The sequence below is a fragment of the Lissotriton vulgaris genome, chromosome 12, assembly GCF_964263255.1.
Source record: "Lissotriton vulgaris chromosome 12, aLisVul1.2, whole genome shotgun sequence".
Classification (NCBI taxonomy): Eukaryota; Metazoa; Chordata; class Amphibia; order Caudata; family Salamandridae; genus Lissotriton; species Lissotriton vulgaris.
The window spans coordinates 292,554,385-292,579,953 of record NC_141700.1 but is presented as its reverse complement, the minus strand read 5'-3'; the positions used below and the strand labels follow the sequence as shown (position 1 = coordinate 292,579,953).

At 43.3% G+C, this 25,569-nt stretch overlaps 1 protein-coding gene across 1 annotated transcript in view; it reads left to right on the top strand.

The window, feature by feature from the left end:
• Positions 1–25,569, top strand: part of GPI (glucose-6-phosphate isomerase) — a 93,521-nt gene that overhangs the window by 48,775 nt on the left and 19,177 nt on the right. The window contains exons 4-12 of the mRNA XM_086945081.1: positions 1,277–1,396; positions 5,202–5,285; positions 5,381–5,527; positions 13,890–13,961; positions 17,271–17,315; positions 22,436–22,489; positions 22,686–22,746; positions 23,832–23,875; positions 24,165–24,317. Coding sequence (XP_086801207.1) covers positions 1,277–1,396; positions 5,202–5,285; positions 5,381–5,527; positions 13,890–13,961; positions 17,271–17,315; positions 22,436–22,489; positions 22,686–22,746; positions 23,832–23,875; positions 24,165–24,317 — 780 coding nt within the window. The remainder of the gene's footprint in view (positions 1–1,276; positions 1,397–5,201; positions 5,286–5,380; positions 5,528–13,889; positions 13,962–17,270; positions 17,316–22,435; positions 22,490–22,685; positions 22,747–23,831; positions 23,876–24,164; positions 24,318–25,569) is intronic.

Here is a 25,569-nt window from a genome sequence, read left to right as displayed (position 1 = left end):
ATATTGGGAAGGAGTGTTGGAGGGGATGTGGACAGGAGGGGACTCTCTCACATGTACTTTGGGACTGCCCCTTGTTGAAGGAATACTGGACGGAGATCATTGAGATCGATGCTCATTTTGAGATTGAATTGCCACGCTTCCCGGCGTATGTTCTGCTGGGTCTCCCGAATGGGCTGATGTACCCGCTGAAGTCCTGCAAAGGCAGGCAAATAGCAATAGCGCTGGGATCGGCGATTCAGAACATCTTGATTCATTGGCGCACCACCACGGTCTCCTCCATCACGGGCTGGTTACACAGGCTCTGGCACGTTTTAGGTATGGAGAAATTATCGCTTATGGTGGCGGGGGACGTGGAACAACTTGACGAGTTGTGGCAACCCTTTCACGCGCTCTTAACCACAGAATTCAGAGAACTCACCTGTCCAAGGTACCTTAGACTCCTGAGATTGACACCGCCGGTGGTCCACACTGAATAAGAAGACATGGGATGGGGGCTCATGGAGCGGGGGATGGGGTGGGAGAGCAGGCAGCATTATTACTGAGCACTGGACCGGGGGGGGTGGGAGGGTGTTGGGGTGAGTTGGGGTGTTTGGAGGGAGGGGTTCAAGGGGGTAGTGGAGTTGGTTTCTTGCTTTTCTGCCTTTCGCTTTTTAGCCTGCTTGATGGTGGCAACCATGTTTAGCCCCTACTATTTTGCTCATTGACTTTTTCTTTGCAGTAGCCCTGTCCACCATCGCATTCTTTGATCTTTGCTCTATTTTCATTTGAAATGTATGTACCCTTACCCCTCTTGTTCCCTTACCTCCTATGTTTTTGCCTTAATAAAAAGCTTTAAACCTAAAAATGCAATGTCTCATTTCCGCGAGAAGCTCCTTGCTGATATTGGTCTTGGTAGTTTGCTGATCATATGGATATTTGATCACTTTTATTTATAGTTTGAAGCTGCAATTCGCATGGGAGCTCAGTTTTGGCTTCACAAACTGCACAGGGGTGGCTATTTGTGGCTTTGATAATCCTGAAATAACTCTGCGTAGCTTGAACGACCATCTGGGCTCGTAATGACATTAGAGTTGAGGCTATTGATGTTGCCCTTGTGTGTCTGATGTAGTTAGTAACATTCACTGGACAATATTCTGAGATCGTTCAGGATTTTTTTTTTTACTTGGCAGCATTTAGTTCCTCTGGAAAAGTGAAAAGCAAATATATCCTTTGGGAACATTGGAATTTTTTAAATGTTTTTACTGCATTGATTTGTTTGCCATTTATTTAATTTCAGAACCGTGCTGTGCTTCACGTAGCGCTGCGGAATCGTTCCAATACTCCGATAGTGCTTGATGGAAAGGATGTGATGCCAGAAGTGAATGCTGTGTTGGAGAAGATCAAGAAGTTTTGCCAGGTATGATTTAATTGATTGGCTATTTATCAGAAGTAATCAATGCAATTTAGATGTCTTTGTGATGGCATTGTCCCCGACTCTCACCAGTGTCAACGTTTCTTTTTGGTGACCTATTGCTGTTCTAAACTTTAAACTGGGATTGCCAGTTGCACTAATGCACAATTTATCGAATCCACACATTTTGTTTCGGTCCTTTCTAAACATGATTCCCTTATCCAGGAATTCTATTTTGTACAGTTCCTATTCGATCCCTGACAATGCGGTTAATCTTGTTTCTGCTGGTAACTAGGCATGTTGGCATTGAGTAATCTAATTTCATAATATTAGAGATGAAGCAAGAGGGTCAAAACTAGCACATTCCTAACAAACAAGTAAACCGGGACAAAATAGATCTCCTGGTTGTTTCTCAGTAAACAGAGGTTTTCCAATATCAGTAGTGGTTCGACATCACAAACAAAGCAGTTCAGATTTTTATGTTCTTTATTCTAAATCCATGGGAGTAAGCTTGACAAAGAAACAGCCGACACTTGTTTCGACAGTACTAAGGGTAAGTACTAAAGACTTTTTCAAGGCTAGGCAAGACGTAAAATAACGTCTTATGTCACATAGGGGCTTGTCTAGACATGTAGAATTAAAATATGGAACTATATACAAAGGAAAGTCCAGAAAGATGAAGAAAATATCCAAATGTAGAAGGATGTGGAATCGGAGCATCCTGGTCTGGGTGTTGTGATAAAAACACCAGGGACGATAGTAGTGAGAATGGAAGCACCTGCATGTGCCAAGCGCAGGACTCTCCCCAACGGATGTCGTAGCCAAATATGCTCAATCAGGACAGAGGCAACATGGTCTTTTATCTTTATGTAAATGTCCAGGTAGTGGATAGCAAGATTATTGGGGGTGCAGTCCAATGCTCACTTAGAAGTATGTGAGCTTGTATCACGAGCGTCCCTAGAAGAGGATTCCAATATACTGCCTGCAGCCAAGCCCCACTGCAGCGAGAAGCGTGAGAGGTAGATTCCGTATAATAGCGGAATTAGTAAAAATAATATTAGATGAGGAAGTAAAACAGCAAGGCTTAGTAGTGCTGTAGAATTTTATACTTAAAAACATTGTGGGCAAAATTGTTGTACTTTCAGGATCTAAATCTCTGGCAGCTTAAACGTGCTTTTAATTGTTTGCACCGGGGTGCCCTAAAAATTGTGTAAACTCTGCACTGCAGGGGATGGTTACTGGGTCTGAAGCAAAATTCTCAAACCCCATTCATTTGTGGTTGGTTAAAGATTTGTGATATTGGAGTGCTTTCCCCTTTTAAGTTCATACAATTCCCTAGGGTGCAATTTAGCAAGTGTCTGAAGCAGTGGTTACATCATGTATCAAGAGACACATTTCGCCTTTATTGGGTATCCATGAATGTCATTTAAAATGTTTAGCATGGTTGTTTCATTGCTGACTCCTCGCGAAAAGCCGATTGATATGGGTTCTTTTTTTGGGGGGGCGGGGGTTGCTCTACCCATTCCCCCCCACCCCTCCTGTAACTGCAGTGGTTGATCTGAAACATGGCTACTTTATTTTACCAATCTGATTACTTTTCTATCACAGGATTTCTTCAAACAGAATTATTGTAAAAAGTAATCTGCCTTGCTGCTTAGTTATTGCATTCAGCATGTAATGTTTCTTTGTAAGACTGACTGGGCTATAGCCTTGCTTAAGGACAGTGTTCAGATTGTCGGTGAGTCAGATGTGTGGTAACACTAATCTGTGGCGGCCTTCCATCCAGTTGCCAAACATGTCTGATACGGCAGTTGCAGAGTCATTCATAGAGCTCTCTTCAGCAGTCAAGGCCTCTGAGCAGATCAGGCCTGCGCAGTATGGTGGCGACTCATCTCCACTTACCAACGTTAATCACACCGGTCTCGAGACAATGGTGGACTCTTTAATATCCTGAGTTCTTGGTCAATAAAATCTTGCAATTGAGTGGGGCCGTTTGAATGCCTTCAATATATACATTTTCCAGACGGAGGATGTGGATCCACTGTCTAAGGGTTCAGAACTGGTTTTGGTTGATTCTTTCAAATGTAATTTTCTGGCTGCTCCTTGAACACAGGCTTTGTGCAAGGCGATGCCTTGGACAGGTAGTAACTGGGCTTACTCAAAGCAGGCACATCCAAAACATGAACACACTGAGGTGACATTTCTGCAGCTGGCTGTCCTCCTTCCTCATACCGAAGTCAGGGGACTGAAAGGCCAGGCCCCACCTCGAAATTTCCTTTCCTTGGACAACAAACTGCACTCTCACCCCTGAAATCACAGTGATCAGGAAAAACTAGTTTTCAGCACTTTACTAACAATTACCTCATTGGATTTCAAAGGGGATCCAGGGTTCCTAACCCCTCCCTCTGACCCCACCCCCTTTCATACTATACCCATCAGCATCTGGATCTCCACCGTCCTGTCACTGAAATACAGGCCAATCTGTACCCCCAACCCCATTGTCTGGGGGAGCTTTCCTCACCCTCCATTTAATGAAGGGCTAAACCACGAGAGGAACTTCAAAACTGGATCCCTCTGGCCCTGTGCAAAAACATCCACACGTTTCTGGCTTTCATATTAAGGTGTAATTTTATTTGATCATGGTCAGACCTCTGTCCCTCACACAGAAAAATACCTTGTCCCACCAAAATATCACTAAACTTGCTACTTTGCAACCAACACTTTGTGTGGTACCCCCAGATTAGGGACAGTAGTCTAATGCCCCCTGTGAGGGCCCACTTGGAGCTTCCCCCCAGGTCATATAACTGGTTCTGGACCTTGAATTAACAGGGACCGGTCTAGGCCTCTGCACATATTCTAGATTAGTGTGGCATCTAAGCCAATATAAGTCTGAATACGAGTTTCAAATGCAGTTTGGCACTCATGGCTTGGCTCCTCCATTCTTTTACCATGCAGGTGATCTTCTCGTCCCAACAAGAATTTACTTAGTCATGAATGACAGCAAAGTTGTTGGATCTAGTACAGTAGTCTGTGCGCAGCATTTGCTATACCACAAAGCGGTGCATTTAGAGCATCAGTCCACACTTGACTGTTCCCCATGCATGAGTAAGTCTGTTACTTTTCCCCCCTCCCACTCTACCCAAAGTTCAATTATTGATCGGATGAAGGTCAGTTTTCAGTTGCTGGGAACCTAAAACGTGGCAGTCAGTGCGCGCTTCTACCTGGCACACACCACCAGCCCTCTGTGCGTGCGCTTCCACCAGCCCTCTGTGCGTGCGCTTCCACCAGCCCTCTGTGCGTGCGCTTCCACCAGCCCTCTGTGCGTGCGCTTCCACCAGCCCTCTGTGCGCGCGCTTCCACCAGCCCTCTGTGCGCGCATCAATTGTTAATGCGTCCACAATTTATTGCAGCAATCTCAGTATGGCGCACTTTACTTTTAAACCTATTCATCTAAAGCGCAGCATGCCACCATTGCTACAAAAATAAACCCATTTTTGGCCTACAATTAATAGAGTTTTGTTGAAATTGGTGTTGCAATATTTAGCAGTGCCAATAGCTCAAACTTAATTAATGCAAGACCTATTGCATTGCAAATGCTTGTTTTTCATGTCATGTTTAGGCTCTTCACAACAAAAATAGAGCTCTTTGTAGCTTACCACTAGACATGATTTTTAGAATTTCATGTTCTGACGAGTAAAACAGCACAGTGGGATTGTGATCTGTAATGTGATTGTTGTCTGTACAAGAGCCGTCTTCAAGGTCCATTGCCAATTTCTTATTATGTTTAATACCTGTACTATTTTAATCACAGCGAGTACGTGGTGGCGAGTGGAAGGGTTACACCGGAAAGTCTATGACAGATGTTGTGAACATTGGTATCGGTGGATCTGACTTGGTAAGTGGTGTGTGTTTAAAAAAAAAAAAATGGATGTATAAACTTTATTTTTCGAATCTTTTGTAAAAAAATAATGCTCCTGTTTTCATTAAAAGGGACCTTTAATGGTGACTGAAGCCTTGAAGCCATACTCCAAGGGAGGTCCTCGGGTTTGGTTTGTTTCAAACATTGATGGTACTCACATTGCAAAGACACTGGCTGAACTGAACGCAGAAACCACACTGTTCATCATTGCATCTAAGGTAATCCCATGAATTTGTGTACACTTTTACATTTGTACATTTTTAGAATATTTAACTGTTCTATGACCCAATCACATTTTTAAAGTGTTCTTGTGACCTGCTAAACCACTGTCCTAAGTAGGCCTAGGCGGAGTTTGCATAGTGACCAAAAACCTCAGCTGCGTGAAGTTCTGTAAGAGGCAAAGTGTGTTGGGTCCCACCATTCTTCCCAATTCTTAAAGTCAGGTGTTTGTCCCGCGCTGTAAAATCGGTGCGAACAGCACCATGAGCAGCGCAAGAGGGCGCTGCTTCTTTCTGCCACTCGAGCGGAAGGTTTCTCAACGTGAGCGGTAGCGACCATCTGCGACCGCTTGCATTGAGATTTTGCAAGGAGGTGGTCAGGTGTAAGATTTTCTGCAATCTGAAATTGAACATTTGTAAGTGAGGAAAAACATCACTCAACATAGTGGAGTTTTTCAGAACTCTGCGCGGGTTGGGGAAAAACTCTGCATAAGCGTAGTTAATTTGAAATGTTTCAGGAAGTTTGAGATGACTTTAGACCATACATTGCGATCGATTTTATGCCTACACTACAAGTTAAATAATTTCTATAAATATTTTTCTTTTCATGTAGGAATCTCGAAATAGACGCATGTTTAATTAAGGTTTCCATCGCAGTATTTGTTATTTTTTACACATTCTGTCATTTGGGGTGCAAATGTTATATTGCCATCCTTCTGTTCTCCAGTGCCTAAACTGTTGTGCTTGAATTAAATATTTTGCAGATTTGAACATTGTCGATCAATATTTTATCATTATTGTATGTTTTTTTTTTGTTGCAGTTTTCCACCATGATTTATATAATTTTGGCCTTCTTTCTCTTTGGGCATGATCTATTAGACCCCTCTACTGACCATGGTTTGTCTTTTACTGTTGCTAGTTGTGATCCAGTCTTTCTTTTTGATTTTTCACAGTTCGGTTTATTATGACAATGATTGCGCTTGCATCTGATCTAGATTAATACATTGTTGTTTGTGAAATGATTGTTTAAACTGCAACTAAACATAGCTCATTCATATTCTGAACAGCTGTTTCAATCATGGCAATTTTTTTCAGTTCACTCTTGATTCAAATCTTCTGCCATGTTCGGTCCGAAGAGGTCCATGTTCCATTAGTCAAAAATAGATCTTGATTCTCTTCTCTACATTTTAAGCGAATGTCTACCTTTTTGAAACAGAAATATCTTGTGAATAATCCTTAGTTTGGTCAAGCCTAGGCTGTATGCGTGCACTGTCTGCAAGACCTGTTATGTCCTCTATCCGCTTTGGCATGTCCATGAATTGCCATTTGTTCGTTGTGCCATTTAGAAATACAGGGTTTTTATTGGGGCATGGAGTATGATTCTCCTGCCTTTGCGTGCTAGGGTCATGCACAGGCGATTCCACTCATTGTTTGCTTGAATTGGCCATCCCAATACGTCCGTAGTTCCTCCTGGTCATCCTGATCTGCCTTTTTATTTTGTATGATATCAACATCGTTTTAGACTTCCAGGCTGTTACACAGAGCAATGCTCTGTTCGACATCTGCAAAGTGGCAATTTCTGTCCGGTAGCTGTTGAGCTATGCCAGTAGCTCCAACTCTTAAAATGCGAGGCCTATTGCATTTCTAATGCTTGTTCTTATAAGTAGTGCACCCCTGATCATATTTCATCTAGTTAGCTTTACACTAACCTAGTCTAGAATGGTTCCTGGAAGTGGCAGGGAGTGTCCGCGAGACCACAGACCAGGGCAATGCTAGTGCTGCTTGACCTGTCTGCGTCTTTCGATACTGGGGCCCATCAGATTCTACTGGAGAGACTTAAACACCTGGAAATTTGGTGCACTTCTCGGTCCTGGATCCGGTCCTTGCTGGAGAACCACTCGCAACAAGTTATTTTGTTTGTGTCCCTTTGCCTCCCCAGAAGCCCCATGTATGTGGGGTTCCCCATAGATCAGCATTTATTACTCTACTCTTTAATGTATACCTCTCCCCACTTGCAACCTTAGTCTAGACTCTCTAGGTGAAAGTGGTCTCCTACACTGCCACCCAGCTGATTTTGTAAAGAACAATCGAAGTCTGCTTCTGCCAACTTTAGACTGTGTCTGTGTAACATCTGCTTGGATGACTCAAAATTGCCTGAAGTTCTATTCAGAGAATACCGAGGTGCTCTTCAATTAACCGGTCCCGCCACCTTCAAACCTCTGAATCCCCCACCTGATCCAGTAGACTCTGAGAAATCTGGGGCTCAAATTCTATAATGCTCTTTCTTGCAAGACCCAGATTCGTCAAGTCTCCTCCTGGAAATTGGGTGCATTGAGGAAATAACTCTACTCCCTCCCGCTGGACTGTAGGAGGATGGATAGTAGCTCTGATCATGTAGCACACCTTTCATTGTGGCTTTTTCCTGATAAAAGGCAGTCACAAATGCTACATACGGTTGAATAAAATAGTTCACTTATCATTGACCCACCCCCACCCAATGAAGCTCCATTTCATGTCTGTTCAGACTTTTAGCAGACAATTGGAATTTTTCTATTTTGCCTTTCCGTACAATGAGGGTATAGTCTATATATCCTGGTTGTAGAGTAATTTCAATATGGTCTTGATTTTGGCCATGGTTGGCTAGGCATAAAACAGAACTACCAGTGGGTCCTGTATATAGGGAGGAAAGTTATTTGATTTGGACACATACCCTGCCTATTTTCACACTAGTCTTGCTGGATACAAAAGCGCCTGCCCAAGATGAAGTCTATTCATCGTGCTTGAGACATCTGGGAAGAAGTGACCGTTTTAATTAGACTCACCTAACAACATTTTTTTTATGAGCAATTTAATCTTGTGACTGACGCTCATTTTGTGGTGGTGGCATTTTATTTGTATGTCCGTGAAAATCTTAAGGTATAGTTACTCGATAGGAATGGAAATTGTATTAATTTTGTTCTTCAGTTCATTACAACAATACGATAAATCAGTATTTATAAAAACTAATAGGTAAATATTGTATTTTGTTCTTCAGTTCATTACAACATTAACGATAAATCTAAGTAATTATAAAAACTAATACGTAAAAGATAAAACTATCAAGAATAGCTTGGACTTGCGGTAAGGCACTGCAAACTTGAGAAAATATCCAATGTGGTAACCTATTCTAAGAGATAATTTATATATTGTCCAATTGCTCGAAGGTTGCACTCACAACTGATGTGAGCCTTTCGGTTCTGTAAAACAGGAAAAAGAAGCAGCATTTCCGGGCTTTTTATTTCCTTTTTGCAACGAGTTTCGAGACTACGGCCCCTTCATCTGGCAGCTGGAAAGTTGCGGCATGGATTTCCTAAACTGCATGCTTCATTTTATATGTATGCCAATTAGTGGGCTCACGCTTACTTGCGTCTGTCTTTTCTGATGCATGCTGGTAATTGCAGGCATGTTGGGAAGTTCGTTGTTCCCCACAGTGGGTTCCGGTGCCACATCAACATTTAGTCAGCTCTTCAATTATTTAAAAAACGTATAGTAGGCCCTTCCCATGTTGGCTGGTCAGTATTTTCCTCATCAGCTGTGCTGACCACTGTTTTGGGAAGGTTCCACTCCTGCGCAGCCTTTCAAAACTTGAAATGGTGCAGCCTTCCACGGCAGAGCGGGCAGTTTAGTGGAAACCCATGTTGGGTTCTCCCTACGGCTCTTAGTTCCTGTGACTTCTGGTGTTTATGGCTACCCCGGTGGGAAACATTTTAGTGGTTAAAGTTCTCTATCTTAAATCGGGAATCCAGATATTCTTAGAGACAAAGAACACACATAGGCCACTTCAGAGACCATTCACAAAGATTCAACTAATACCCTTAAAGACAACAGAATAACACTTCAAGGTCTTAAGTGAAAGTAGAATCAATTGTACGTTTTCTTTGAGGCTGCACTTTGACTAAATTTCAAACAGCACCAGAAACCTATTATAACATTTGCATGTGTTCTCGGTAGTGTATGAACTTGGTTTATATCGTTTTTTTTTTTTGGGGGGGGGGGGGGGGGGGGGGGGGTTGGCAAGTAATAAGTAGGACTGCAGGGGTCTCCAAACCGGTCCTGGAGGGCCGGATCCAATGGGGATATCCCAAATCTGGAATGGATCCGGCCCTCCAGGACCGGTTTGGAGACCCCTGACGAAGGGGGACACTTTATTTTTTATGCCCTAATAGTAGGGGCAGCTTCCCAGATGGAAAGGCTTGTATTTCTCATCTATATGCACAAATGAGCCCAAATTCCTAAATATCAAGATGGGTCAGGGGAACGAGAGGAGATGGGCCGTAAACATTTGAGTCTTCCCAACCTACATACTGAAGACACAAGGGCAAAACGTGACTCAAGAGCTCACAAGCCAGGAAGTGGCCATTGTTTGAGAGCTCTGTATGCATCATGTTGTGCCTCACAATATGTGAAGGACCAACTTGAATCACTAAATTTTTAGGCTTGTACTCTCAACCCACCAGCCACCCCTCCATCGAACTGAAGTTTGATTGACCTGCCATTACAGTTCCCCTCAGAACTGGCAAACAAGCAGCGCCTGGCCAGTTTCTGCCTTGTTTGGCTTTTCAAGTGAGGTGCAGCTAGTATTCTGGCACAATGAGCCCTGGCTCCAAACCTGCACTTTTTTTTTGGGGGGGGGGGGGGGGGGAGGAGATTCAACATTATGTGATGGACGGAGTTATTTGTCAGCCTCTGGTAATGTCACTATTCATTACATTGTTCTCGAGCTAACCTATGCCATTAGACGAACAAATAACCACCTTGGTTTTTGTTTTTCCCAGTGAGACCCCTTAAGTGCGGTGGTATGCCCAGAAGAGTGTCCATTGTTCATTGTGCTACCCCAGCTTGGTTTTGTAGACTTAATTGACTTTCAAAATGTCTGCCCCGGCTGTGGCAGCAGAGTGAGCAAATACAGCTTGGAATGTGGTGCAGAATCACTTCTCTGGATTAAGATTAATTAAATGATTCCACCAGACCTTCTTTTATTAATTCAATAACCTAAGCTCCAGAGTGGTGTATCGCTGACTTATTAGCGGTTGGTGGTTAAAAGATTGCAAGGTGAGTGCGTCAACTTTTGCCCGAATCTCAAGTGCATATGTCGTTGGTATTCACAACAAAGTCCTTCAATCACACAGGTTATTGCATACCCTTCATCCTTGCAAACTGAGAACCAAGAACAAACCCATGTACACCATTCGGTAGTTAGAAGGTCCAAAGCCCAGGACAGTGACTAGGGGTGCTGCTGTCCTCGAAATGGATTCTTCAAGATGAGCTTTACATGGCTGCAACGATTAGACATGTGACCAGAAAGTTGCAGATTTCAACTTCAATTTTCCATGGCTGCATTTTCTTTAATAGCAAATTGCATTTGCAGAGTGTCTCATATGGTTCTTGTACCCATTTACAGCATTGGTGGAGTATGGAGAACTCTCACTACATGTATTCTTTACCGCCACCCTTGTACAAGGTGTATGTAAAGTATTGATCCGCCATTATTGAAATACCCCTACCACTTGCTAGACATGTGTAGTACTCTTGTCGCCACTCTGTTCTAAAAATGTCAGAACCGTTTTGGCACAATTGGGTATAACCAGTGCTTGCTGCTTTACAGTATAATTAATCTAACATTAGGCTGTTTCAAGTAAAACGGTCAAGTGTTTAAAGTAAACCGTAGCATTTTCCTGCAAGCAATTTCAAACTTCAAGTAGTCTGGAGGCTCTTACTGGCATCTGGTAACAGTTCAGTGCATGAAGAACACGCCCAAAAGGCCAGTGTTGGTCAGCTTTTGGTTCCACTATGGTGCTTGTAAGAAGGTGGAGGATTGTGGTGCTGCTGGTTAGACTTCTCCATGCAGGACTCTTGCAATACCCCAAAGATGGTCCCTGAATACAAAATAATTAAACTTTAGCTCAATCCTTGTGGCAAAGAGCAGTTGGGCTTTCCTAGAGTAATATGTTAAGCATTTCAGAGTACTAACATAGACTATAAGTAATTGACATGTCTCTAAAGAAATCGACATCCATTTATAACAAGAAGGCAGAATTTTATATCCATTTAAACACCAAAACGAAGTCAATTTGATAAGAGTAACTGAAGTGATGGATTGTATAAGCCATATTAAATCCGTGCAGAACTGTAATACAAAATGTCAGTGGTAAAAATAACTTGTGAAATCACTCACTTGCATGTCGAGTTGCGTTTGGTTTAACCCTTGCAGGTTAAAAGTGATGTGGGTCCCAGGACCAAGCCACGACGGTCAATTCAGTTTTACCTGGCTTGAGAAACCCAGGTGCATAGGTGTCCTGGCTGTCCTTGGTGCTGAAGCAGTAGCCACCACGGAGCTGGTTTTACCCCTTACACAGTGCTTGTAGGGAACCGGGTTCAAAAATGCAACAGCTAAGTCACTGTTTACGTCGGATGAACTTTTTGCGGAGCACACCCCCCACTTTCCATGTGCAGCATCAAATAAAGGGGTTGCTGGGCTGGTGACCAACAAGCCTTGGCAGCTGTAAGCTCAGCAGAATGTTATTTCAACTTCCGGGGAAAGACTGTGGCTGCCTCTAACTTGGAGGAGCTCAGGGCTAAATTTTGCAGTGCACTGGACTATCAATTCCTTCTGAGGGCCAGATGGCTAGTGAACCTTTGGTTCATGCAGTTTTTTTAACTTTCCATGTGCAGGGGACTAGTTGCCTTTGGCTCTCAAAGGGGTCCATCTATCTGGGGGAATTGAGCTTTGGTCCCAAATGAGTCATTCGTGCAGTTCCAGGAAGGTTGCCACAGGTGCAGAGTATCATGCCTTTTCATTGTACAGAACCTGTTGTCGCAGACACAGGTCGTATTTGTCCTTTGTTGCAAGTCTGATCAGAACGAGGGTTCTGGGGCAGAGGAGGGGGGTGGCCTATAATTCTTAGGTTCACTGATGCAGTTGCCCAATGGGCTACTTGCCCTAGCAGCAACATCGCCCCTTAGGTGTGTCCCCTTTTCTACTCCAAACCCTCTATTATACCACTTGTAAAAATATTAGAAGTCTTCCTCAACTGTACAGACCAGGTTGCTCACCCTAGAGGTGTCTAGCCTTCTGGGGGTATACACCCACTCAATACCTAATGTTCCTGCCTGCCTGAGTGCAAAAATGCTAGGAGGCAGGAGCAGGCTGTTTCCTCCTTCGGGAGCCAGCCTGGTTGCATATCCTAGGCGTTGAAGTCTTTAACACTCAGTCTTGAAGTGCAAATTCACCAGCCTTCCTTTCCTTGGGGAAGGTATGATGTGACCCCTGGGAGAGTTCACACTTCCTGGCCGGGGGTTCGTGGGAGGGGGGGGGATGGGGTGTGTGAAGATTCCTCCCTAGGTTGCGGCATCTGTGGGCTGGGTGCATGCTTCATCGTCGTCCTCATGATATTCATATCCAGGGTGATGAGACCTATTCTTTGATACCGAACTTTACTTGTTTGAGTTGCATCATAATAGAACTCCTATGTTATCCTGTGGACCGCCTATCACGTATATATCCTTTAATGGTAAAAGCCACTAAAGGGACAAACTTGCACCTACATGTCCACACCTTTAATAGAATTCACCCTTCCACCTGGGCTCAGGAGACCTTCCTTAGGGGTGACTGCCATATATTAAAAATAGTGCATTGGCTTTGCCCCGCATGAAGAGGGCAAAGTAGAGTTTGCACTGCTTTTGTCGTCTGCAATGGCAGGCCAGCTGTCAGTTTCTTTGGGTCAATCAGGGTGGGACAAACCGTACTTCAGGCTATGAGGACCCCTTTAACACCTCTTTCCTGGATACCATTGGTACCATATACTAGGGACTTATAAGGAGGTTAAAGTCCTTGCTAATTGGGGTTACCATTTCACTCAGTTTTAGGGAGTGCGCACTGGCACTGGGGCCTGGTTAGCAGGCTTCAGTGCACTCAGTCGAAAAACCAGCACCTAGTAGCCAAATGGGAGCAAAAAGTGAGGGTACATCTGAAAAACGGCCTGTTTTCTTACAGCACTATATTTGCAGCCCGTTTGGCTGATTTTGTGGTTTAATGTATTACTGCTGTAAGAGCTTCTTATGGAAGGATTAATGTAGCCTTTAGCTTCAGTTAGGGTAGAGGAATAAATGAGTGTTGCTTCCCAAATGCTCCTCTTTAAGTCTGCACGATATATGCCCCCCTTATCGTGACTATGTGTCTATCCAACTATTGTGAGCATATCAATTTAGGAAAAGAATCCTTGTTACAGGCAAGTAGTTTCATGTTTGTATGGTGTTTGAATTACCTGCAATTTTAACAGTAACACAAAGTTGTTTTTGACTATTGTTTTTTTTTTCCACTTAGACATTTACTACACAAGAAACTATAACCAATGCTGAAACTGCCAAAGAGTGGTTTTTGGGTTTTGCTAAAGATGTAAGTAAAAGCTATGATAAGTACTTATTTACCTTTTTGTGTCTGACAGTTGAAGTGGGAAGAATCGGTCACCATTTTGTCAATTAATGGAGGAGTGTGTATTGACATTTTCTGCAGATGCACAGAAGTATAGCATAGAGAATGCATATAAAGTACACACATTAGCTCATTATTGGGAGCACATTGGTTTTAAAGTGCCCTTTAGCAGTGTGTGCTGCCAGACCCTTAGATCATGGACAATTACTAGTATGTGAAATACACTGAAGCATTAGTAAGGAGATCTGCTATCTGGTGTAGTCCTATGTCCTTGTGTGGTGCTTGAACTATGAGTAGATCGAATGGATGATCTTCTGGCTATGCTAAATATGATCTAGCTCCCACTGCTCCATGACCTGTAACACTCTAGGGTATTGTACCTCTGTTGGATTCAGTGCTTGCAGACTTAATATTATTGTTTACCACTTTCTAGACTGTGCAGTAATTTGGCTGGTTCGCCAATAGACACATACCCCATGCTGAATAAATTGCGATTGCATTATTACAAGCCTTCATTTTGCTTTCGCGTGTGGTGTTGAATGTGCTTTGCTTCGATCAGCAATGTATAAGTGAGCAGACAGCTGAGGTTTGCAGTGAATCTTAATGTGACAGCGGTCTTCGGAGGATTAACCACTTCTCTCAATTTGCACGCTTTCTGATAGCATGCACAGCTGGTGTGATCAATCCACAATGTTCACTTCCAGAAGGGTCCATTTGTCCTTCCGATTGCTGATGTAATTCCCTTAAGGGTTGAGTCTTTATCACAGCACCTTCATTGTTTTGTTTCCTGGTGTTCACTCCGGGTTCTTATACTACAGCTTTTAATCCCTCTGATTGGCTGATGGAACCACCCTGTCCTGTAACAGATGAACTGTTCTTTCTCTTCTGAGAAAAGTACAGATGTTCAGTCTGTGCCCCTGGGTGTCGAGCTGTGGGAAAGGGGGGTGTTGCTTAAGAAGCCTGTAGCGGGGCAACTTATTTCACAAACCACCCCACAGAGGCACTGTTAGAACAGTAGGAAATAACAAGGGCGCATAAGAGGGCTTGGAGCATTGGCTAAACTGGAGCTGTCCTAAATTCTTTGAAGGTCTGCAGAACTTGTATATTGGTATAGATTCTATCACCAATGTAGCAGTATGCTATTCGCTTACTGCACCTGACCCTTCAGCACCCCTAGACTCAAAAGGACGGGGCCTCGCTTGCAGAGGGGTTGACATTCCCTCTGTAATTTTCTTTGACATCTGTTTTATAGCCGCAATCTCTGCACAGAAAGGAGTTCAACCTGCCATTTTCTCCTTTTTTTAAAATTTTTTATTTAAATTTTATATTTTGAGGCACCTGAAGCTTTAGGCCTTGAATCTCAACTGGGAAACCTTTTTTTTTTTTTCCCCAAAAGAAGCTTTTTCTTAGTCCAGTTTGGTGAAAGTACTTCTGTAGTTTTGCATTACTTGCACAAATTGGGTCACCAAGCAGCAGGCCATGGGCTGCTGGCTCTTTCCTGGTGGAACTGTTCAGCTGGCTTATCTTGTACTTTCATTGCCTCAGTTCTGTTTGTGTTACTCCATAGAGAATTGCTCTCCTACTGGCTGGAATCCAAGTAAACTGTTTTTTCCTTTTCCCTCCGGCTGTTTTAGCTGTTGCCAGGAAAGCAACTCAATCAAAGTTCAACATTTGGCCCTTTTTACACCTTTCTTAACCAGCTGCATTGACCTTAAGATAGTTCTATAAGTGTATGCCTACTTAGTCTTAAGGGAAGGGTCTCGCCTGTTGGGCAGGTTTAAATCTGAATTTTGGGAGGATTCAATGTCCTGATTTGCTGCCACCCTCTCACGCTCATGTTGTGCAGATGAACAGTACTCCTCCTCCCGACATACTTGTGACCTACTAGGCCTGTGTGTCTCGCAACCTTCCTACCAAATTCAGGGTAAGAGGCCGCACATGCTGCTGTGGTTTACAAAGGCCTTTTCCAGTTGCTTCAATTAACCACCAGTGTGCAGGACCCGTGATACTTTTATTTTGCTGTATTGGTGATCTCTAGTACCTCCCCCAATTATGGTGTCTGATTTTGGCTGAATTGAGATAGCATGCCCTGGAACTACATATGCACTGCTTCATGGTAACATTGCCACTTAGGTGTCTATCTTAAGATCTCTCCCTGTACTAGTCATTCATTGTGATATGGATTTCTGTAAAAATGGCATTTGGTTGTTTTTTTGGGGGGCCCTTTTTTAATTTATTTATTTTGACCAGAAAAAGGTAAACCAGAAAGTGGCAGGTTATAGTGAATTCTGCATCTTACTGCCAGGAAAAGTGTCAAGCAACCCTGGCTAAAGTCCCCGGACCAGCCTTGCTCTCCTCTTCTTGAACCATCTCTCCATCCAGTCTCTCTGCCTCTTCTCTGATCACTTTGTCTACCTTTCTCCCCCTTTCAGTTAGTCTCTCTAGAATCCTGCCTGTGAGAAGAATCGTATCAGCCCTAGGCTTTCAAAGCCGGCTCCAGAGGCTCAAGCCCACTAGGGAAATACCAGGTGGAATAAAAGACCTGTTCTCAAGTATTCTACAAGCACCTCAACTGATACAATTTTCATTGTCTTTTGTTACCTTTTCATGCCCAGAGTGCTAGACAGTATCTCTTGGGAATAGTGGCACGATCACCACAGGTGCTCTTCATGTGAGCACCACAGTAACTTCTTTTACAATGCTTCCTTCCTCTGCAGTTTCTAAACTTGTGCCCACAACAGAGTGCAGCTCACTTGCACGAGAGGAAGGAAATGCATGCTGGCAACCTCCATGGCTTTAACAGCAATGCACCAGCACTAAATTATCACCTCCACACTGAGGCTCTCTACTGCGCCATCCACATTCAAGAAAGGGTTTTGCAAGGAGGGCAAGAATCAAAGTATGAATGTAGAGTGCCTATTGGAGATTTGAGTCTCTTGTTTGAATTATGGCCACCTTCCCGTCCAAGGTCTTGGGAGATGTTGGGCCAGTGGCCTGTATGTTGCAGAAAAGCGTTTAGGCAACCTCCAGTCTTAATACGAAGTCATACTGCATAAGGACCAAATGCAACAGAGGAGTATTTCATGCTTCAGCAGGCGCATGTTTAACTGTCCTGAAGTTAAGCCCTATTACTTTATTTCCATGTGTATTTGCTTAGCCAGTCGAGTAGGAGTGTTGCTTCAAGTATACAACAGTAACTGAATCTTGTCCAGGAAATGAATATTGCTTATTTATGCAAGGCACACCTCTAACCTTTTTTCCTTTTTGTTTTAGCCTTCTGCTGTGGCCAAACATTTTGTTGCACTGTCAACAAACGCAGTAAGTACTCAAAAATTCAACTATTCTTACACCAGAGTTTTATTTCTTGTTTAGAGCGGTTTCCCATCACCTCTTCCTGAAGTCTCTAGCAACGTTTTAAAATCAGATTTTTATTTTTTGTTCTCAAACCCACTACTGCAATGGTGCCCATACAATTTTTTTTTATGTCCGAATTGCTTCTGTACTAGTTGGCTGTTGGATTTGTATTTTTTCATTTTTCTGAGCATACGCTCCTTTGAGCAGACATTGCCCCCTTTTTTTGAGAGGGGGGGAGGGAGGAGTTTATTACAATGGCATTTCATCCAGTGCCAGTTATTAGAACGTCTAAACAGACATAATGGATTTGTCAATTTCAAGCTTCAGAACAGGTGTACATGTGAACAAGCATATTCTTGAGCTTGGATGTTTTTATAATTTCATAACGTGCCATCCTATAATCCTTTAGTACATACCCCTAATTTATTAACCCAATAAGCTGCTTTGACTTGCATGCATGGATTCAGTAACCTCCCCATACAACATACCTGTACTGAAGCTGTTAACTTGGCTAAAAGTGAAGTCCTTTTGAAAGTAGCGATCAAACCTCAATCTTTGTATTAGCCGGATAATTCCTTCAGTGCACCTCCCAAATGTTTCTTATCCTGTCCAACAGTCGTGAATGAAAGGATTGGATTGTATGCTTTAGACTTCATTTAAGGTACCAATCCTTCCCTCCCACTTGCTGCTCCTCACATGCTTCCCCACCGTAGATCTCACTTGATATTGTTGGGCACTGTTCGAGATGGGGATCTCTAGTTGGCAGTGGCTGGCGTCTAAGTCCAAATGGGGATCCTTTTATTTATTTATTTTGAGTATTTATAAAGCGCAACTGATACCTTGCAGGCTTCCTGGCGCTGGAGAATACTCTGCTGGCGGATAACCGGGAAAGCAGACAACCGGGCATTTATTGGGGGAAAAGCCAGGTCTTGATACGTCTCCTGAATGGCAGAAGCTGAGAAATCTGGCGTATGTCGGTGGGCAGGCTGTTCCACAACTTGGCCGCTGCAACCCTGAAGGATCTGCCCCCTGTTCTGGTTTTATTGAATCTGGGTACCTTTACCAGACAGGCCGAGGATGAGCGTAAATCTCTGGCAGGAGTGTACCACCGAAACAGGGCTTGCAGAGGTTTGGGTCCAAGTCCATGCAGAGCCTTAAAGACAATGCAGAGGGACTTGAAAGCCACACGTTGTTTTAAGGGTAGCCAATGCAGCTCGGCCAGAGCTGCAGTGGCCGAAGCCCTCCTCGTCCAGCCAAGAGCCAGCTTGGCGGCGGCAGATTGAATTCGCTGTAGTCGATCCATCAATGTGTCTGGAGACTCCAGGAGCAGGGCGTTACAATAGTCAAGGCGACTAAGTATCGTACACCTGACTATCGACGCCCGTGCTTGCGCCGGGAGAAGTGGCATGATTTTCCGCAATGAGTGAAGCAGGGCCGTGCAGTTCCCCACGGTCTTCGTCACCTGGGTTTCCATACTTAATTTGTTGTCAAGCATGGCTCCCAGGTTGTGAACCGAGGCCACCGGCAGAGGTTTGTCTCTAATCTCTGGGGGCCAAAATTCATTTGGAAACTGGCGGGGTATCTTGGTGTATCTTCCCAAGTCAGAGTAAGGGGGCTACACCCTTTGATAACCCCTGGTCAATATTGTGGGGACATAGCACGAGCAGACAGGCCCATCTCAGGAAGTGTGTGAAGCATTTATGATCGTACCCAATAACGCAGGTAGGATGCTACAAACTGACGCCACAAGTAAGTATAGAAAGATAGTTATCTTTATATAGACTGAACACGAGGCTTAAAAGCGCTCAAGGAGCCACAATGCGCGTAATTACAGAGTCCTTCAAAGCGTGCGGAACTAACTTAGTTCGAGGCCAGGTTTCACACGACCTGGTGATGCACAGTACCTGGGGTTTAAAGGGGCACGGCATGCAGCCTCACAAGGATGCCGCGGTGATGACAGGCGGACGCGCAGCCACAGCTCCCGGCTATAGTGGTCCGTGGTGTGCACTCACGATAATCCTGGGACGGGGCTTAAAGACTGGCACCCAGCGGCACACGCAGGTGATCAGATCCTCGAAGTGGGGACTAGTGTGGGCACTCAGTGGCACAGCTCCTCCACGGCCCACAATAGCGATAATTCTCGTAGGCTGGCCAATGCAGGCACTCAGCAGCACAGCTCCTCAGCTGCCGCGGCCCACAATGGCGATGATTCTCGTAGGATGGCAGATGCGGGCTCTCAGCGGCAACAACTGCGGCGGCCCACAATAGCAATAACTATGACTTTGGTAACATAGGAAAATGCAGGCTCTCAGCAGCAACCGCTCCTCGGCTGTGGCGGCCCACAATAGCTATTACTTTCAGTCCGCATTCCCCACAGTAGAACCAGAGGCTTTGGCATTCTCCACAGAGGACTCACCGGCGAGTAGAATTCCCCTCCAATAGGAATCCGGACGGCTGATGGGTAAAGTCTAATGTCCCTGAGACTTCAGCAGGAGGCGAGCTCAAATCTGACGCTTGGGTAGTTGTTTCAGCAAGATGGATGAAAGTTTCAAAGTCCTTTCCCTCTTGTTACAGACAGAGGTTCGTCTTGACATCCAGAAGTAACACACCATGTAGGGGTTTTAGCAAAGATCTTTATACCCCAAAGTCTTTGTTCTCAAAATCTCAAATCCCTGAACCCAGCCAGAACCAGTTTGGTGTCGTCCTGGAGCACTTTGTTTACAAGGCCGCATTCTGCCTTTCAGGAAGAGGGGGTCTGCCATCAGATGCACAGTGGGAGGTAGAGCAAGCAATCACCTTGCCAGGCACAGCCCTGCTCCGATCAAAGGGTCACCCCTCCCCATACTCCAACTGCAGATCTCTATTTAATCCAGGTCGGGCTCAGCCTGCCCTATCCCTCCAAAACCACACAGCCAATACACAACAGCAGAGCACACGAAGGTTTAGGCAAGAAAATACCCACTTTCTAAAAATGGTATTTTCTGCCAAAGAATATAAAAATTAGCTGGACTACCAGATGCACTTTAATATTGTGAGCTCGGGCATACTAAATTTGGCTTTCCGATCATGTTCCTTGGGTAAATTCGGACTATACAATGTAATAGTCAATTTACAATAGGGAGCATTCACGCTGTGGCACTGAATGGCAGTGGCACAGCGCCCAGAGAATTTAACACCAGAAATCACAGTGGAGACCAAAGCGAAAAATGGAGCGTAGACCCATGCCAATGGCGCTAGGTCTAACCGGCACACTGGCAATTTGTAATGTTTTGCACTGCCTATATTGTAATAAAGCTGATATTTAATAGTGATTTCCAACTGAAGTTGTTATACTTCTGTAGGAAATGCCCACAGCAATGTTGCTGAAACTTCTCTTAAAGGTGAGATTGTCCTTTTGTGAGTTCAGGCGTCTTGACCACGAACCACAGTCACGGCGGAAGACCATGGGACCAGAACTGCAAGAGTGAGGGACCCTTGATTCACTCAGTCACAGTGAAACTACCTGTGACAGGAGTTATGGAGGGTGGGCTTCTAGACTGTAAATAACTATTGAACCAACACTTATCCAAGGGTTTCAGGGGAACCGCGTTTGTGGTCAGACGATAAGTTGCATTTGATTAGTGCTTAGAGCAGTGGTTCTTAACCTGTGGTCTGTGGATACATGGGTGCCCATGTCTGTTTATAAAATTAACTTGTAATCTATTGGAAGACTGAATTTTCATTTGTGCTTTGTGTATGTACATACTTTAAAGGTTTTAAAATCTGTGAATCTGAAGACTTTTTTAATTCTAAGGTAAGAACTGTTGGTAATATCATTTGTGGGGGCAGCAGAAGTACAACAAATGAAATCTAGTATGGACAATTGGGGGCATCTGTTAAAGCAACACTAGAATGCGCTGACCAAACATGCATTGGGGCAAATGCATGGGGTTATTCTGATAGATTATATTTCGCTTCGTCTTGAGTTGAAACCATTTTGAAAAGCTCTTTGTTTCCCATTAATTTCAATGAACACTTTTTTTTGTTTGGGAATTACATAAAATATTCAAATAAAAAAAAATTTGATTTATACTTGTTCATGAATATTGTGTTGAGGTTCAATTCATAGATTTTTCTCCAGGTGGAGGGGTCCCTGACTTCCAGTAGTGATTCATTATGGTCCGCTGAACTTAGAAGGTTAACAATTGCTGGCCTAGAGGGTTAGCTATCTGTGCTTGTTTCGGCTAATGAAAGGGGCATAGTCCTGGGATGGGGCTCGGTCAGACTGTAAGTTATGAAAGTCCATGAAACACAAGATTGATTGTTAACCTGGTAGATGGAAGAAAGCCCCTTTCACTTTAGTTCTGAGATAAACTATGTTCAAGTCTAGTAAATCAGGTAGTGCTTGATTTCGAAGTTCCTGATATACACTGGGCACTGTCTGCATGGGTTTATTTAAAGGCACCTAATTTGGAATTAAAATATATTTTGATGTCCTTGTGGTGGTCGAGTTACTGGCATATGTTGGAATGGTCTGGCAGGGAAGTCTGGTAAACATCCATGCATAAAACCATGGCAGAATACCCCAGTAGGTAGTGAGTTGCATCAGACAGTAGTAAATTATAGCCCTGGACTGGACACTCCTAACTACTAGCCAAATGAGAACACTCCCAGTGCCCTTTGGGACTAGGAATGTGGTCTGTAGGCCATGCATCATGAGCGGAGGATAACGTAAAGTAGCATCACTAGCAGTGTCACAAGGACTACTGCTCTCTGTGGAATGTGTTGCAGCATGCATGATCTGTACGTACACTGTATCCAATTAATAATTCATGGCCCGCACATTTATGACTTGGAATTATTAAAAAGGATTCACATGGTGATTAGTTGAACCTCTAGGGTGAGCGAAGTTACATAGTGACTGGCCGCACACACCTCGGTGACTCTTGGGACCTCTTTATACAACAGTGCATGATTACAGGCATCTAGGTAACCTAGGAGCAAACTAATTTCTTTTTTTATTAATGTTTAAATAAACTGCTATTTTGTCACCCTTGCATATGTTTTAAATAACTAATCTGTTTTCATTCTGTATTATTTTGTAGCCTAAAGTGAAGGAGTTTGGAATTGACACTGCAAACATGTTTGAATTCTGGGATGTAAGTAATACTTAAAATATTTGACTGCATCTTGTGATATGTTGAGTAAACCTGTTCCCGCTAGAAATGTACAGTAAATGCAGCTTGTGTGTTTGAGTCAAACATGACATTTTCTAAATGAAATAAATGTGAAATTGTAAATACTAAACTCTGTTATTTGTTCAGCTGTTTAATCTTAAATTCTTTTTTATAATAGTGGGTTGGCGGACGTTATTCCCTGTGGTCTGCAATTGGTCTTTCAATTGCTCTTCACATTGGTATGTATGCACTTCCAGTAAATGTCTTATCTTACTTGTGCTATTGGCAATAGATGTTATTGCACATTGCTGTAGTTTGGCGTTGCAGCAAGGTGCCATGTGACTGTTTAACTGAAAAGCACAATGTGCACAGAGGGTAGAGCAAGGTCCTGGTATTTCTTTTCTTTACCGCATTGTCCTTCGCACAGTACATGGAGCCCATTCCTCCACGGCATGTGTTAGAGGCTGACAGGGACCCTTTATGGGTCTGCCCAAGGAGACTTTCTGGAACAGGATATGATTGCAGAGCACTGTCTAAGGAAGGCTGGGATCAAACCATTACCAAAAATTGAGTTTGCAAAAAGACTGTTTTTGATGCAATGGTTGTATGTGATCATTGAATTATATGTTCTGATCCAATCCACATTATAATGCATACTAATTTCATTTATCCTGGGCATTCTTAAAGGGATTTTGCACAGTGTTCAACTCTGGACCAAACAGTTGTGGAGAGCCTTTCTCCTGCTAAGGACATAATTGTGTGATGGTGTGCTTCACTGTTTTATGCCTGTGCTTTTAAAAAAAAGTTTACAGTTTTGTCGTATATTGTATTACAATGGTCCAAGTGGAATAACTCTACCGCCATCTAGCACTGAAAATATTCCTAAGACAAACGCCTGTCAATTTTTTGTTTAGCCTGTATTTGTCTTGAGCCATAGCTCAGTTCTAAAATTAGACTGCCCCAGCACATTATTCTTATTGATTTTCCAACTGCATGTTCATCCTTTTTATCCGAAGTGCAAGCACCTATACATTGCTCCTACCACTACCGTTCTTAAGTTTCAGCAGTGGTCTCTTCTCATCACATGTTAACTCCCAGTAAACTAAAGCTATGCCTTCCAAAGGCATACGCAAGATATGCCACTTTTACATGCTTCCCATTGCTTGACCGCTGTAGAGGAAATTGGTGACTGTGCTGTATGCTTGAGATCTAAGTAGCTGAGGCTGTATGATCTGTTTAATTTACTGGAACTATGGCTCATTTTATGTAATACATCTCAACACGGTGCAGTTCCTTTACATATCTTCTCATTTATTCCTGCTAGGTTTTGAAAACTTTGAGAAACTTCTTGCAGGAGCTCATTGGATGGTGAGCATTCATAACTGGTTATTGTACATGTTAGTATTTTTATCAATTGATGGTTGGAGGAATATTATCAATGCTGTTAAGTATCTTGGTTTATTACTTTTATTTTTGTAATGAACCCTAAAAGTATTTGAGACCTGTTGTATGCCATATTGGTTTTTGGTCACAATATTGTTTAGTGCGAATAAGTTTATAAAATAGAAAATAAAAACGGAATTGCCAATAAATGGCCTTTCGTTAAAAAAAATATATATTGTTTAGTAAGTTTCTTTCTTCTCTTTACGCCATACAGGACAATCATTTTCACAACACTCCGCTTGATAAGAATGTTCCAGTAATCTTGGCCATGCTTGGGGTTTGGTATATCAACTGTTACGGAAGTGAAACACATGCACTGCTGCCCTATGACCAATACATGCATCGCTTTGCAGCTTACTTCCAGCAGGTAAATATGCATCCATGCTGTGTAGTACATATTTTATTCACTTGCATTGTGGATTGTACTGTTAGTAAGGGTGTTATGTTTGGTCGTGTTTCTGTGACCAAGTGTTAGTGGAAGGTGGCTTTATTCCAGCCTCCTTCATCCAGAATATGTTGGAGAGTGGATCTGTAGCATATTTTACTCTACCATTGTACCTGGCTCAAACTTTATTATTTTATCTTGGTGCTGCAGTGAGGTTACTGTGAATCATTTAATAACCGGATCATGTTAAATATAAATTTGCATGTGGTACCACAGCATGTAGGATCAGTTTATTAGCATCATCTAGTGTTATGAGCTTCTGTTTTGGTGGTGTGTGATCAATTATTTGTAGTATATGGGCATGTATGAAATAGTTTGGAAGATTACAGTAGTCTAGAGCTTAAGAATTATAAAAAAAGTATCTTTTATTTCATGCAATCATGTGAGAAACATTTGGGAGAAACTTTCTACATAGGTGTGCAGCAGGCCTGTGTGTTTGCAAACTAAACAATCCTGATGTTGCATTCGAGGTTAGCCCATTTATGGATTATCTCTATAGCAAATCTTTACTCTGGGTATAGGGGGTGAGGGAGAATTGCATACAGGCGTTATGTAATTGTCAGGACTCTAATTTGTAGTCTGAAGCACTTACATTTTATTTTTAAATCTGTGATCCCTCCAAGTAGACGGATTACCAGGTACCCCACAGTAAAGGTGTATACGGTCTCCCATAACTGGCATCCTTTGTGCCTTTATTGAATGTTGAGTTTACATTGTGTTCTTTGGATTGGTTAGTGCTGGAGTCATTTGATGCTCTCATCAAGATTTCAGCCGCCCCAAATCAACTGAGCAACTTCTGACCATCTCCCTGCATCCCCATCCTGCCAAAGTGATTGAGAAGCCCATCAACTCACAACCCACCTTTAACTTCAGGATCTTATAGACCACACTCAGTCAGGATTCAGAAAACCACTGCACTGAAACATTCATTGCAGCCACCAAGGATATTCAAGTCCTCCTGGAACGATGAGAAACGACAGCCCTCATCTTTCTCAACCTCCCTGTGGCCTTTGACACGGTCTACCATAATACCCTCCTCAGAAGAATCCAGGAGGTTGAAATACAGGTATCTGGTCTCAAATGGATCGGTTTCTTCCTCACCGGAAGGACCTAAAGGGTCAGGCTGCCACCCTTCACATTGGAGATCAAGAGATTTATATGCGAAGTCCCACAG